The sequence below is a fragment of the Neopelma chrysocephalum genome, unplaced genomic scaffold (genome assembly GCF_003984885.1).
Source record: "Neopelma chrysocephalum unplaced genomic scaffold, ASM398488v2 Primary Assembly neopelma1_120, whole genome shotgun sequence".
In the NCBI taxonomy this organism is placed as follows: Eukaryota; Metazoa; Chordata; class Aves; order Passeriformes; family Pipridae; genus Neopelma; species Neopelma chrysocephalum.
This window is the reverse complement of record NW_020897782.1, coordinates 22,480-37,579: the sequence shown is the minus strand read 5'-3', so window position 1 is coordinate 37,579 and position 15,100 is coordinate 22,480. Positions and strand designations below refer to the sequence as shown.

At 46.5% G+C, this 15,100-nt stretch overlaps 1 protein-coding gene across 1 annotated transcript in view; it reads right to left on the bottom strand.

The window, feature by feature from the left end:
• The window catches only part of ANTXR1 (ANTXR cell adhesion molecule 1), a 104,117-nt gene that overhangs the window by 74,495 nt on the left and 14,522 nt on the right, over positions 1-15,100 (bottom strand). The window contains exons 5-9 of the mRNA XM_027697591.1: positions 14,804-14,837; positions 13,139-13,218; positions 11,379-11,447; positions 9,305-9,385; positions 3,145-3,205 (exon numbers count right to left, since the gene is read on the bottom strand). Coding sequence (XP_027553392.1) covers positions 3,145-3,205; positions 9,305-9,385; positions 11,379-11,447; positions 13,139-13,218; positions 14,804-14,837 — 325 coding nt within the window. The remainder of the gene's footprint in view (positions 1-3,144; positions 3,206-9,304; positions 9,386-11,378; positions 11,448-13,138; positions 13,219-14,803; positions 14,838-15,100) is intronic.

Here is a 15,100-nt window from a genome sequence, read left to right as displayed (position 1 = left end):
CTTTCCATGGAAAGGGAAAAAAATCTTCTAGTGCTGGATAATTTGGAGAAGTTTAAGTGTTACTTTCCCAAAATCGTGTCAGTTGCCCTGATTTTTGTCACGTCCTGCCCTACTGCTGTACAACCACCACGAGGCCTTGACTGGACTCGTTTCCATACGATGACAGGGGATTTTATCAATGGATCAGGGTTCAGTCTCTGGACAAACACTGATCTCAGTCTGTGGGCATTTCCCCGAGTCTTCCTCTTTGCTGTTTTCCCAGACCAACTCCACAGGGTCTCCAGAGGCTGTGGGTGCCAGCAGGGAGCACCAAGGACAAACACCTGAGCCCTGAGCTGAGTGGTGCCTTTCGGAGCAGGCAGGGCTGAGCAATGAGATCACATCCTCACCAGCCCTTGAGACCACTCTCTACCATCCCTTGATATTCCAATTACTTCAGCCTAGGACTGGGAAAGGTTTATGGACTTCCTGCAGCCTCCAGCATGAAGAATGCCTTGCAAGGAAAGCACCACTTCAGACTCTCAGCTTTTGACTCGGGGCCACAGTCCCAGAGCAGTCCTGGCAGCAGATCCAGGGACTCAGCTCTGCTGCTCCCCAGGGCGAGGAAACAGCCCCCACAATTCCTGTGACTATCTGGGAGAGGCACTCAGCTAATCCCCACTGAAGTTTGGCTGGGGAATGTGATTTGAACACAAAATGTTTCACTGCCTAAGACAAGGCAGGAGTGACCTCGAGACAAGGCAGGAGTGACCTCAGTGCTCCAGGGACACCACCCTGGTTTAGGGTCCCAGGAGCACCAAGGAACTGAGGTTTTGCAGGTTCAGATTTCTCCCCTTTGCATTTTACAGTCCCCATCTCCTTTCATCTCCCCAAGGACCCGTGCACTGTACTTGTCAGAAAAAGCAGCTTTGCTCTGGAATCTGGGCTCTCTTCCAGGCCCCACTCGTTTACAGCCAAGTTGCAAATCATCCCAGCACATCCAGCCAGGGAAGCTGCTCACAGGCCCATTGTGTGTTGTCTGAGAGCATTGGGGAAGAATAGGGAGGGGGGACAAGAGCTCTGTTCTGGAGTGTGGGGGCTGGTGAATCCTTAAGAGAAATCACAGAAGTCTCAACTGCTGGGGAATGAGAGTTCAAGTACAGTCAAAGACTTGTATCAGTGATGTCAGCTGGGCCATGGAGACCCTGGCTCTGCTTGAGGCTGAAATGAACTGTACAGTTCACCCTGCAAAGCCAAATCATCCAGAAACTGCCGTTCCAGAATGATGAAATTAATTCCTGCAGAGTCTGGGACTGGTCAGCAGTACAAGAGTGGCCTCAGGTAACACAGAGCCCACATGTTTCCTCCTTGCAAAAGGAAAAAAAAAGAGGAAAAAACTGCCACCACTCTCCAAGGATGTGCACAGAAACACAAAAACACGAGGTATCACAGCTACACCTGCAAACATTTATTTTAAAGACACTAATGCACATAATTTTCATAGTCAATGGCACTTTCATTACTCTCAGAGCCCTGAGAGATTAAACTCCCTGCAGTCTGAGAGCAATGGAATATTTGCCCAAACTTGGAAACCGGGCCTTTGAATTGAGGATCAAAATAACTACAGGCATTTTTCAAGGATAACATTGCTCCTCTTGTGGAGTACTGGCCAATTGCTGATGTGAATAGTTTATATCAAACCTCTCAGCATTTCCTCTCAGCTGACTCTGCTGGGTACAGCTGTGCCCACCCTGCCTTCCCTAAGGCACAAGGAATGGGAGTGATGAATCAACTGACAAAGCATTAAAGATGGTTATAAATGATGATTATAAGTAATCTTCTGGCTCATGACATTATATAAGCAGCAATGTTTATCACTTGAATAAGTATGTAAATATATCTTTAAAACAATCTCCAAGAGTGTAAAGTGGATGTGAATGTTCCTGCAATTTCATTTCCCTTCCCAAGCATTTATGGAACATCACTGCACGATCCAGAGACTGTCACAGCAATCATCCACCATGCCAAGGTAGACAGGGCCCTGCCTTGGAGCCTATTTTAACATAGAAACTATTTAATTGAACAGCCAAAATGATGCTTAAGTACCATAATTCATGGCAATTATGCCATCCTGGCTTCAAAAATCAAAACTATGTGGTACATATGGAACATAAACCTGGTGCCAGGTACTTATTGGGCATTTAGCCTGGTGTGCATCTGCTGGGAAAATGTGGCTACTTCTGGATGTTCAGGTGTGCAGGCAGTTCCTGCAGGAACAGGAGATGCAGGATCGTTAAAGCAGCTGCTTTGGAAGTGAAGACAAATAAGTAACAACTGTGTTACTTCCTGAGACTGTCAATATATGGTAAAGAAAGATGCAAAACTTGTCAGGGACTTGTCCTTCTCCACAAACCTCAGCTGGGCTCCCAACCTCTCTACTCAGGGAGTGCTACACACTCAACAAACAGCTGGAATGCACTTCATAAAATGTGAAGAATTCACAGAAGCAGATGGCAGAGGCCACAATGATTCTCCAGCTTGCTTTGGAAAGGCTGGGTCCTGCTGAATGAAGAGGCACTTGCAAGGCTTTAGAGCCACAGTCAGGTCAGAGCAAGGACAAAGAGAGGACAGGATGAACACATGAGCAGCAGACTGATGGTTACACTCTAGTCCTCAGTCACTGTATCGCCCCTAAATGCCTGAGAAATGTTCCAAGACTATTGGAAGCCTTCAGATCCAACTGTGCCCATCTGATGTTCTTCATAGTTTCTGAAGCACTTCCCTCACCAATCCTCCGAGATGAATTTTGCAAAACTCTGAACCCAATCAAAGGCTTATTGCCTGATTTGGTTTGTGATTATGCAGCATAACTACTTCAAGTCTGGCACAGTCCGAGTAAGACAGACTGCTTTGACAGAAGAACATTTAGGGGAAATATGGAGTTCAGGTCTTTTCTGTAAGAAAATCCCACTTGACATCATTTGGTAGAAGTGGGAGCTGTGCAAACTATTCTAAGGTGAAAAAGAAATGCAACAAAAAAAAAAAAAAAGAGGCAAAAGATTTAGCCCCAGGTAATCAGTGACTTGTGCACTTTCCAGCAATTAGAGAGGGACTGAAAGTTGTATTTTAGGCAACATGAACGACTGTGGCCCCGGTTGTACTTACCCCCTGCACAGATACTGGAAGGCTCTGCTGCCAGGATTTCTATGCAGGATTTCTTCAAAATCTAAAAGACAGACAAAATGTCATGAAGTACCTCAGACTGGTTGCTACAGAAACCCGGCTCTGAAAGCGTTGAGTGCTCTCATTCTCACATTAACGCTTAACTCAAGGGTGCACTTTGCATTCATGGCACAATCTCAGCTCTTCACCTAAACCAGCCAACCAGGTGACATTGCTCCTCTTGAGCTGTTAGAAGGGATGGATGCCAAGCTCTCACCATCCCAGTGCAATCTTGCCTTAGTCCCCAGTACCAGTTATTCTGCACCCACCACGGGTCCCTCCGAAGGGTTATGGAGGCACCGTCATCGCCCTCCCTTCGAGTCACACCTCCCTCTCCAAAGTTATTCTGGAGCCCAACACTCCCAATGAAGCAGCACAAGTGTGGGCTAAGCTGTTTAGCTCTGCATTAAAACATCCCACAGAGCCACTTCTCAGGTCTCAGCCACAGGGGTTATGACTTCTTTCGCTTTTAACCTGATTTATGAGAGCACACCTGGGGGTGTCCCCAAAGCTCCTTGTGATTTCAAATCAAATGCACAGCCAGTTGTTGTTTACCTCCCCCAAACTGAGATGAAGCAGCGTGTCTTTGGCAGGGCTGTCTCTGCCTCTAACCACTGTACGTGTAGACAGTGATTTACACTTTGGGCCAGGCTTGGCCAAGTGCTCGAGGGCAGGAGGAGTTGGCTGAGCTGGACACTGGTTATTCCCATGGGGTGCTGAAACTGCCCCAGCTGTTATTTGAGGTCTTTGCCCTGCTCTGAAAACCAAGTCCAACTCTTCAGTGCCCAGCAAAGCCGTGCCAGTGCCCGTGACCCCCGAGAGAGCAGGACCAAGAACTGGGGGGGTTCAGCTGAGCAGCCCCTGACTGAGGCAACACTGATCAAAATTCAGGTCAGCTCCAAGAGGCAAGGAAATGTCAGCCAAGCATCATGACTCAAATCCAACATGAAAACTATTTTCCCAATTTTAAACTGAAACATCTGTAAGGAGAGAACAGCAACCAATACAATAAATTCTGTAAGAAAAAGATAACATTTTTTTTCTCCACAATCATAGCTCGCTGCCTCAAATACCTGATTGCAGAAGGTACACAGAGAGCCAGCATTTATTTTTTAGAAGTTTTAAGGAGAAGATTGAATTACTCAGAAGCAGGGCTGGTAGAGACTGAGAGCACCAAGGGACTGAAGGAGGCAGGACTGTGTGAGCTGGTGGCAGGTGAGGAGAGGGAAGCTTTGCAGGAACAAGGTTATACAGGAACTGTCAAGTGGAAAAACAGAGAAAGTCAACACTTGAGAACAGAGCTGAGAAGCAGTAGAAGAATCTGAAAGACAGAATAAGGAGAAACATGAAGAATGTAAAATACAATCAATACTTTTCTTTTTTTAATCGAGTCAAACCTCACAGGATTAAGTTTGAGATTCAGGACTTCTACTCAGCAAACATTTTGCAAACATTCCTGCTGTTGCCCAGCTTGGATGAGGGTGGAATAGCAGGTGTCTCAATTAGATGATGCAGATCTCCCAGTCCAGTCCAATCCTTTTACACAACCATAAAAAACTGGCCTTAATGGCTTTTTACAGTGCCAACTGCAATATTTATTTTGATTTAGATTAAGTTTCCAACGCTCCAAGCACCCACCCTAACTTAAAGTGAAAATCAGGCAGCAATAACTATTGCAAAAGAATTCCTTTATGTCTCTTCCTCATTAAAAAATGCATTCAAAAAATACTTCAGTGCCTTCACTGTAGAAGATTTCATCGGGTCTCTTATTTCCTGAGGGGTGCACAACCCTGGGGGCTGGAGGTGCAGCTCATCCCCTGTGTGGTCTGGGGCCCCAGGGAAGCAAATCTCATGGAAGAGTGGTGATGGAATCTCCCAGGCCCATAAACCACCCCAAGAGCAGACTGGGAGAACTGACTCCACATCCCCACTGTCACAGGAACAACCACCACAGCTCTGGGGGACGTGGGGAGTCCCTGCAGGGCTCGGGCAGCTCTGCCCTGGCACCCACCCAGGGAAGGGTTTAGAGCAGTGCTCACTCCTGGTGAGGACACATCCCATTGTGTCCTGCAGCACAGCTCAGGGACCCAGCTCAGACTCCCAAATCAGACTCCTCCTTTGCTCCATGGGGCACCAGTGATGCTCCAGGCTCTGGGACAGGCTCCTGTCCATATTTGCTGATGTGCCAGAGGAAGAACACAGCACATCCCTGTGGGAGCCTGGCTTTGTGTGCCCCAGGGAGCTCTGGCAGGGCAGAACTGATTTTAGCACTACCTGTGACTGACCTTTCTGCCAGGGGAGGCATCAAGGGCCAGGAGAGGCCCAGCAGGTCACCTGGACCCCTGGACACAGAGGGAGGACAGGGAATGAGGTTCTGCAGCTGCTGGAAGTTTTGCCTTGGTGTTCTGCTCCACAAACACACAGATTATTTCACCACAGCAGTTTCTTATATAGTTTTTTCACCAAATTTGGGAATTCTCATTAGCAAACAGGATGCTGAAGTGTAATAGAAGATTACAGCCTAATTAGCATTAGTGGGAATGACCTGCAGTCTGAGGCCAGGTACTCATTAGCAGGCTCTGTTCAATTACTGAATACCAAAGTCTGTTGCCAATTATAAAACAGCCATTTATTTATGAAGTGTTTCCTGTCCAATAATATCTATATGAGCTAAGTAAAATAAATACATTTAAGTCCTTTTTAAAGATGCATTTGGGGGAAGAAAGAAGTAGAAAGCATGACTAAATACCATTAAAACTAATGAGAAGCACTGTGCAGTGGAGACTGGGGGTTCACATCCTCTCCCTGGGATGGGTGAGCCAAGAGGCTCCAGTTGTTAACTTGCTCTTTGGCCTGTGCAGAAAGTCTGGCTGTGACAGAAGACAGATTCAGAGTATCTTGCGAAGGAATTAACTTTTTCTTGTCTCTCTCCCCCATTCAGGGGGTCTCAGCCCTCTCCCTGCACCAGGGAATCTACAGTTTATCCCTCTGCCAGTGAAGTTTGAGCAGCCAGCTCAGGATGGGCACACAAAACCATCACCACACCTCTCACCCTTTGCCTATTAGATGCTCACACTGAGTTGTCACCGAAGTTGTCTCCCTGCACATATCCAGCACTGCAGTTTGTCCCAGGAAACATCTGTGTAACACCAGGATTCAGGGACAGTGTATTGCCAACCTCTGATTTCCTGGGGTGAAGGAGCACATTGACCTGTCACATCAGTTCTGAATTGCCACAGCAATTCCAAGAGCTGAGACAAGTCCTGAAAAATACCAAGGGTAGGTGGTATATCCTCTGGAAGAGGGAGCACACAGGGAATTAGGCTTGAAAGGATGAATCATTTGTACAATTTATACAGACAGGGGACAGTCCCACAAAGTAGTTCATACTTCTTCCTTTCTAATCCATCACAACTGGTCCATGAGAACTGCAGCTCACTCGAGCTCCTTGCTAAGGGACCCAGGATTCCATCTCTGAGGTAAGTTCCAGGCTGCTGCCATGGTTTAACACATGCCAAGGATCAGGGAGCTTTTCTGACTGCTCCTGAGCCAGCTTCTGTCACAGGCTCAAAGCAAAGCCATGACAGGATCCCATCCTGACTTTCATGTTGCTTCATGCTCGTTGCCTCCAGCACTCCTACCAGGCACACACTGAGCAGCCACTGAAGCTGAGTTTCAGGTTTTCCTTCAAAGATTTGCTCCATTTGCTTTAAATTGACAGGTTATGATTTGCACAAATTTTTCACAGCAAAGGAAAATTTAGTAAATTACTTCAGCTCCTTCCCTGAGTCCCCCAGCCTGCAGCAATCGGTCAGTCTGCTTCTCTGCCTGACAAACTCCCTGCTTCTCTCCTGACAAACTCAAAATCCCCATTACACAGGGGGAAGCTAAAGTTTTAGCAGTGGCTTTTTCACAATGAGGAAGACAAAGCAATTGGTTTGCTTAATAAAAAAGTCAGATTGGAATTCACAGGAGGGAAAGGACCAAACCCCAGAGTGCACTGAACACCTTTAGCTCCCACTTTGAGGATCATGTTTTTAAGCACAGCTTCAGTGTGGGACTGTATTTTCACCCCCCTCTCCAGGGGGGAGCCATAACTCGGTGGTGCCTGGAGGAGACAGGACCACACTGAGCACATCTCCCTGCAGCTGCTCCCTCCAAACTCCCTGGCTCCCACAAAAAAGGAAGGGCAGGTGCATGGAAACATCTGCAGCCCCACCACCCTGAACATCTTTGCTCAGCAGACTGAGAGGCCCAGCTGAGGCCAGTCTTGAGCTCCACCACTCCCAGCTCCCACCCTCTGCCTCATCCCAGGGGGACTTCAAATTCCCAGAATCACAGAATATTCTGAGTGGGAAGGGAGCCCACAAGGATCATCAAGTCCAGCTCTAAGTGAATGGCCTGTGCAGGGTTGAGCCCACAGCCCTGGAGTTATCAGCACCAGGTATTAGCACCAGGCTCTGACCAGCTGAGCTGGTCTCCAGCACCTCTGCACATGCAGAGGATTGGGAAAGCCCTGCTCCTGAGGACAGGGGAGGAGGGAACAGTCCTGGCAGTCACACCAAAGCCCTGCAGTGTAAAACCAACCCAGGTCTTCACATCTCTAGAGTTAATTCAAGCACTAAGCCCCACGGGCTCATCATTTGGTCTTTGCCCCCCCTGTGATAACCAGCAGGTTGTAGCCTAATCAATCCCTTCTACAGGGGCTGAGCATCCTTGCTGTGCCAACTCTTACACAGGAACTGAAAGAAGCTTCCAGGGCCCTTTCATTGTTAACATCTTTCCTGTGACCACAAATGCTTTGTTTGCTCCAACACAGGGATGCTTTTGGCAAGGACAAGAAAAGAAGGAGTGAAGGACCTTATTTTCCAGCTAGAACAGGAATCTACAGATTGTTTGTTATTCTACAGTGTCATTAACGTCCTCCCTGTCATTCCTTTCACTCACAAAACCACTTCCCTTCTCCCCAGCTTTCTGCAAAGGCTCCAAGTGATCAGGTCATGGATTCATTACTGTACAATTGCACTTCCCTGTGACCCTCCTTCCCAGGGCTGGGAAATCTTGCACCAGTCAGCTCAGCTGAGGCAGTTCTTGATTGGGTTCCTGGAGGCTGTTCCGTATAACTGGGAAGGGAGTCAGAACTGCTGCTGGAATTCATTAAAAACAGCTGCAAAGGGAATGCAGGGCTGGGGAGCAAAGTGGTTCTTCTTGTTTTGTTGCTTTCTGAAGTGACATGCAACACCTGACTGTCCAGGAGAGCTGAGGCAGTAGATCCATGCTCAGACAGTGCCAGGAAAACCAATAAGCAAGGGATTGTATTCCATCTCCATGTGAGAGCACCAGGGAGAACTGAGCCTGTGCTGAGGGAATGGTTTTGGTTGGTATGACACTGTCAAAATAGTGTGTAACCACTGTAAACAGAGAAATGTGAGACCCCCCTGGTGAACCTCCCTCCCCAGCTCCACATCGGACCTTTAGCTGGGTTTTATCAGCTCTTCCAAAATGAAGAACACACGTGTCCTTAAACGGATTTCCCATCCTTTGTAGCCATGGGAAGCACCCTAATTAGCCCAGCCACTCAAAATGGGCCAGCTCTTCAATGCTCCACCCAGTTCCCACAGGGAACGCCAGGAATTGGGAATAGGGAAACCTCGATCTGGGGAGGAGAAGACCAGCCCATCTGCCAGGAGGCAGAATGCAGAAAGCAGAGGCTTGGGGATTTTGGCCTACAGAGCAGGATCCCTTCCCCCATTGCAGCAGGGAGCAGAGCAGCACAGCCCCCGGGACAGGGTGGATGGAGATCTGAGAGTGCCCTGACCCCTGGCACAGGGTGAGCTCCAACACAGCCCTGCTGTCCCTGCCTGGGGCAGCCACCTCACAGACTGTCACCATGTGCCTCTTCACTCACTCAGTTCCTTCCCACCAAGACGGGAGACGGACAAAGATCATCTTTGGGCTCAGAGTTGATAAACTTGACCTCGAAGCAGTGGTTTTAGTACAAACAAAGGTCAGTTCTTTGGACCAAATGATTAAGTGATTTTTCAAGCAGGTCCTTGTGAACACAGGAAAACCAAACTGCAAACACATGATTAAAAATACTTACAGAGTCTATGATCCCCTGAAGGGCTTCAAACCCATCGTTCACTGGGAAGACATGATCTTTGCTGTCGGCAATCCGAGCCAGCTGACAGAGCAGGGAAAGGAAATAAAACAGAAATGCAAAGAATGACATAAATTAGCCAGCAGGCAGCAAATTAAGACTTCTCCAGACTCATCCACTTGCAGATAAAAACCTCAAATGCTCAAGTACTCCTTGTAGATTGCCAGTGTATTATGGTTTATTAAGCAGTGAAAAGTTAATCTCTTTAGCCTGATTGATTTTAGAAAGGATCAGAAAAGGGCTTTTAACTTTGAAGGCAAGACTTCACGTGGCTTTCAGTGGTGCCCAGAGCCTTTAGTGCAAAAGCTGTCTCCCACATGATTGTAAACCACCCCACTCAGTAACTCCCCAGCCAAAACAGCCACAGCATCAACTCAGGCAGCAAAACACTTGGACACATTTAAACCAGGGAAGTAACCAAAATGATTCAGTATTTTCACTAGAGAAGGCTAATAAAAATGTGTCCTGTCAAAGGTTGGACTTGATCTTGGAGGACTTTTGCAACCTTCAAGATGCTGTGATTTGATGAAATTATACCCCAGCTGGAGATACAGCCCTGACTCACCTTCCCTGTCAGGGCAGAGGTTTGACTATTGGTCCTACACTCAAACATTAAAGAGCCAAAAAGAAGAAAGCAGGGACCTCTCAGGAGATATTTTCCAAGTGGAGGTTAAAAGGTATCAGGGGAGCATCCAGAAACCTCCATGACAAGGAAGAGGGACCTTCATGAGGTGGTGGCAAGGTAAGGAGAACCAGGACAACACCTGCAAAGAGCTTCATGCAGGTGAGGCTGCCAGTGGCAGACTAAGGGTTAAGCCCAAAATCTCAGCCCAACTCAGCAGTAATGAGCTCTCCATGCATCTGCTGGAGCAGACTCAAGTTTTACTGCTGCAAGGCCAACCTTTGTTCCAGTAATTCTCTCCCCTGGCAGAGGTAACCCAGCCCAGAAGGCCTCTCTGGATTTTCCTGTAGCACTGCGAGCTGGAGGCAGCAGAGCAGCCACACATTCCTCCCTAAACCCCACGGGCTCCACCTTTCCAGCTCCTGTCACTCACAACTCCCACTTCCCCAGCTGCCAACCTCCTGGTTTGCATCCAGAGAAATACTCCAGGCAACTTTCCCCTGCCTGCTCCAAGAAGGGCAGCAAAGCAGCTCATTCCTTGTTGGCTGAGCTGCAGAAGCCTCTGTAAACCAGGATGGTTACAGTTTCCTCAACTCACTCCCCATGGTCCTCCTCCTGGTCCATTCAGGGACTTCAGACACAGTCATCTAATTCCAATTAATTTCTTCAGCATTTAAATGCCTTCAAGTAGCAGCTGTCTGGGGCCTGTTGCTTTAGATCTGGTCTCTTTGGCATTTTTAGTCCCTCTTTGCTTTTTCTATGACTTACTCTGGGTTGCACCAGTCTCTGGGTTTGGTTTGAAGGAGACTGTTCTAAATCAAGTTTGATTTGACTCCTTTTTTGAAAGATGAAAACCTGGAAAAAGTCTTTCAGCCTCCACTTTGGGGCTGTGCAAGTGTTTCACTCATGTCAGAAAAATGTCAGCTGTTAGTGTGTGAAATATAATTCACGGGCATACCAACATTCATAAGACAAATTTAGAAGTCAGACTATCAAAGGGGAAAACAGTGTGAATTATTACTGTCACTAATGAAGGTGTTTGCTTTTTACAGCACAGTTTTCCCCTGAAGAGAAACCTGGATTGAAACTGAGGAGTTCTATGGCAATAGTTGTGTGGGGAACAGATGTCCCTCAGCCTGTTCCTCAGGCCAGACAAGGTGCTCTTCTTCAGGTGGCTTTTCCTTTGTTTTTCTGCACCATTACCAAGAGTATCTGGGCAGGACTTAAACCCAACACCAGACCCAGCACATCAGGTGGGCGCCTCGGATCGTCGAACAGCCGACAGAAGGAGAGGAAAACCCCTTGGGAACCTTGAGAAGGGGATTCAGGAGTGTGTGCCCGTGTTCAACCTGCACCTCTGCCAAGCACCTCGGACAACACAGGAGCCTTCTTTACCTGGGTCTCGTTGAAGTCCTTCACACCCACACAATACACTGTTGCTCCCAGGTCACGCGACCGATTCGCCTGGAACGAGGAAAGGCAGGATGACATGGATGCAAATGGGATGGGATGCAGGTTTCTGAAAGGTCTTAATCATAAATTTAGTCTTTCTCTGTCTAATGAGCAGGGAGAGCTTGTCAAAGGAGAGTTTTAAAAGCTTTCCTCCCCGACTCTGTAAATTCAGGTTTTATCTGTTTCTAGAGTAGCTACTGTTTAGTAAAGCAAATCCCAAGGTATTTGGTAGTTTTTTTTAAACCTAGTTAGTTCACCTCTTGAGTGACTTCAGCTTCCCAAAAGATGTCAGACAGACTGAATCAATTTTCTTTGCATCATTTAGGGCACATCCCAGTACAACAGTAACCTAAAATGCTTTGCTGTTTTCTGTTTCACACGTGTGCCTGAACTTATGATATTTATAGGTGAGAGACATTTAATTCCATCTGCTACAAAACTGTATCACTCCCACTGCTTACACAGCATCCTAAACTAAAGGGGGGACATGCACAGGTTTGATTTTTCCAGGCTATTTCATTGAAGATGAAGTTGCATTTACTATTCAAAAGGCAAATGCTCCGAATGCATAAGTACAATTTAAGTCATCAGAACGAGAACACCTGACCTGACCAAAACCCCTTCCCAGAACAGATGGCAGCAAGTCAGACAGTATCAGAAGGCTGTAGCAACTCAAGTTGTTCCACAGCAAAGTGCTGCAGCAGAAAAGCCTCGTCCCAGTTTCACACTGGGAAGCTTCAGCCCAAACAACTGCAGCAGCTCCCAGTCAGAGCCGAGTTCAGGATCTCCTCCTACCAGCTCTTAACTGCTCCTCCCCAAACCAAAACAAATGGAACACTTCTGACCTTTCAACTTGTTCATTCACCTCTAAAAACAAACTTGCTTTTCTTGTGGGTATTTTATTTCAGAAGGGAAGAAAAGGAGATGAAGAGCAAGGAGGGGAACTGCAGATCCAGGACATTTGTTTGTGCTGTAGCAGTATTGGTTTTACTCTACAAAACCTTTCCTTTTGTTGTTGTTGGATTTAAAGCTGTGCTTTGGACAGACTGAGAGGAAAAAATCTGTCCATAACAAATTCATGCAAAAATACCATCTTCCAAGTTTAGGTCATCCTAATTTGCTTGACTGACAAGTGCAAATCGGTTCATCTCTTCGGAGAGGACTGTCCAAAGGGCAGCAAAGCTTTCAATGCTCACCCTACTGTTTAGCTAACATCTTGCATAGTTCACTAATTTAATGAGGATGCTGAGAATATGTGCTTGAACCTTGGAAATATCTGCGGAAATTTTGGATTTGATCATCTTAGAGGTTTTCTGATGTCACAGAAGTTTATAGGAACAACAGCCACCCTCCTTCTGCAGCCTTTACTTTTTGTGAGAGAAGAAAAGTGAAAGTGAGAAGATCCAGGTATTTCCCAGAGCAATCCAGTCAATACTGAAACTTCTCAGCTGTGAACTATTCCTTCCTCCAGTGTTTATTTTTAACTGGAAGTTCAAAGCCCTCTCCTTTCCCATGAACAGTCTCAGCTGTGATGAGTCAGAAGCGTTGCTGCTGTTAATGGTTATCCTTAAGATTCATGTCTAAAGAGCACCAAAGTAGGAGTTTTTTCACAAGGGAAAAAGCTTTTCCTTATCTTTTGCCTTCAAAGCAGCAGGCCCAGACATCTCCCTGTCTCCCTGACTGAAAATGTGTGAGACACTCACCTCCCTCTCAGAGTAGAAAAACAGGTCCTCGTGGAGCTCTCCGTCCGTCAGAGCAATGATGACACTGGCGGTTCTGTAACCTGAACACACAAACTTCTTCAGAAAACATCCTGATAGAGGCCTCTCAGCACACCCAAAGGGCCAGAGACAGCAATTGTCAACCTCATGGCCTCCCTCCCTCCAACCAACCGGTTTTCAGGAAACATAAATTTCTCCACAGTTTTTCACTCAGGCACCTGCCTTCAATCCCAGTTTTATATCCCACCCTTTTGATGTGTCAATGGTTTCAATTGACAGCCCCTCAATATTTCAGTTTTTCAGACCAGGAGATTAGGCTGCAGCCATCAAAAAAACCCAATGCAATTTGTTCCTAGTTAGTTCCTGATTTTATTAATGCAATATATATGTTGTATAAAATAATTTTATTAATTTTATCAATTCAGGAAATCCACAGGGGTTTTTTTCAGCTTGTGATAAAAAGCTCAATTGGGATCTAAACAGAGACGGCAGGAAATGGCCTAAAATCTTCAACATTTCAGCAATACCATTAAACCTTGTAATCATCCCTTCCAAACAGGCAACTTCTTCAAGCGCAGAACAGAGATCTGATACCTAAAATTTCTTAGTGCTATTTAGAAATCCCCAATTTTCAACAATGTGGTAATGATGGAACAAGGAAGCCAAGCAATGAGCAACACGTGGGGTTATTCCCCTTGCAGATCCCAAACTCGAGTGCTCAGGCTCCTTCTGTAGGACATGGAAAAAACTGAACATTTCTGGTAGAGATTTGGGAGTGCAAACGACCTCCAGAGATGCCTTTGTCCCTCCATTGACCATGGCAGGAGCCTTTGGACCTCCTGCAGGTGGGATAAACCCTCCTTGGAGCGGAGCAGGGACAAGCACAGAGCTGTTAAAACACAGCCCAACATTCAGGCTGGAGGACCCAGGTGTCCAGTGCTTCGTGCACGTGGTGGGAACAGTTTACATGTGATACGTACACCAGCATGCAACAGCATCATCAATCCCAGACTGAGCTGTTCCAGCTATTCCATTTTCCTGCAGGCATATTTTACAGGTGAGTCCCAAAGCTGTGTGGACTTAACCACGACTTCCTCTTACTCATGAGTAGCCCTGTGAGACCATTAGGCCTGGCTTTGTACTCAAACATCTGGTTGTCTGTCTTTTGGTTTCTGAAGCAATATTTATATTCACACTTCAGGCTTTGCAGTGCAGAAAGATTTTACATTAATTACAGGTAAGGACAAACATTTTTGCAATTGTCTGCAATTACTGATGGTTTTAATAATTGCTTATTAAAAAATGTTTTATTTAACAGCTTCTCCACATCCTTATCTTTGAGAAGGAAGAAGAAATGTCTGCCTGAGTCCTCAAACAAAAGGAACAAAGACAGTTTTGGTAAGAGTGGGCAGTTTAGCCAGGCTGGCTTCTCACTTTTGGCCTGAAACACTTTCATTCCAGCTCTGGCTCCTTAGAGCTCCACCAGGTCTTTGTCCCTTTCAGGAACACTACACTGACCAGCATTGCATTCCTGTAAGAGCAGCAGCCACCCCCACCCTCCCCACAGTGAAGCTGCATTTAAAATCTGTTAAAGTTATATCAAAAAAAGAAAAAAAAACATTCAATGGATCAAGAAAAGTCTCTCACCGTGAACGTTTTCGTAGTAAATCTGTTCACTTGCCTGAAATGAAATCAGAAGATTATTAGTAATAAATCAATAATAATACTTTGTGGGCATCTACTCCTGCACCAGAAGGAAAGGGAAGATGGCAGTGAGGACTTGCAGTTCACACATGATCTCTGCTCTCAGACATCTGAACCCTTCCCAGAACAGGGCTCTTGCCTGTGGGTTTGACTTCAAGGTCTTATCAAAGCACAGCTCAGTCAAACCAACCCTAAGGCCAACACTAACATTGTCTCCCACTGTTCTGCTCTCTGAAAATC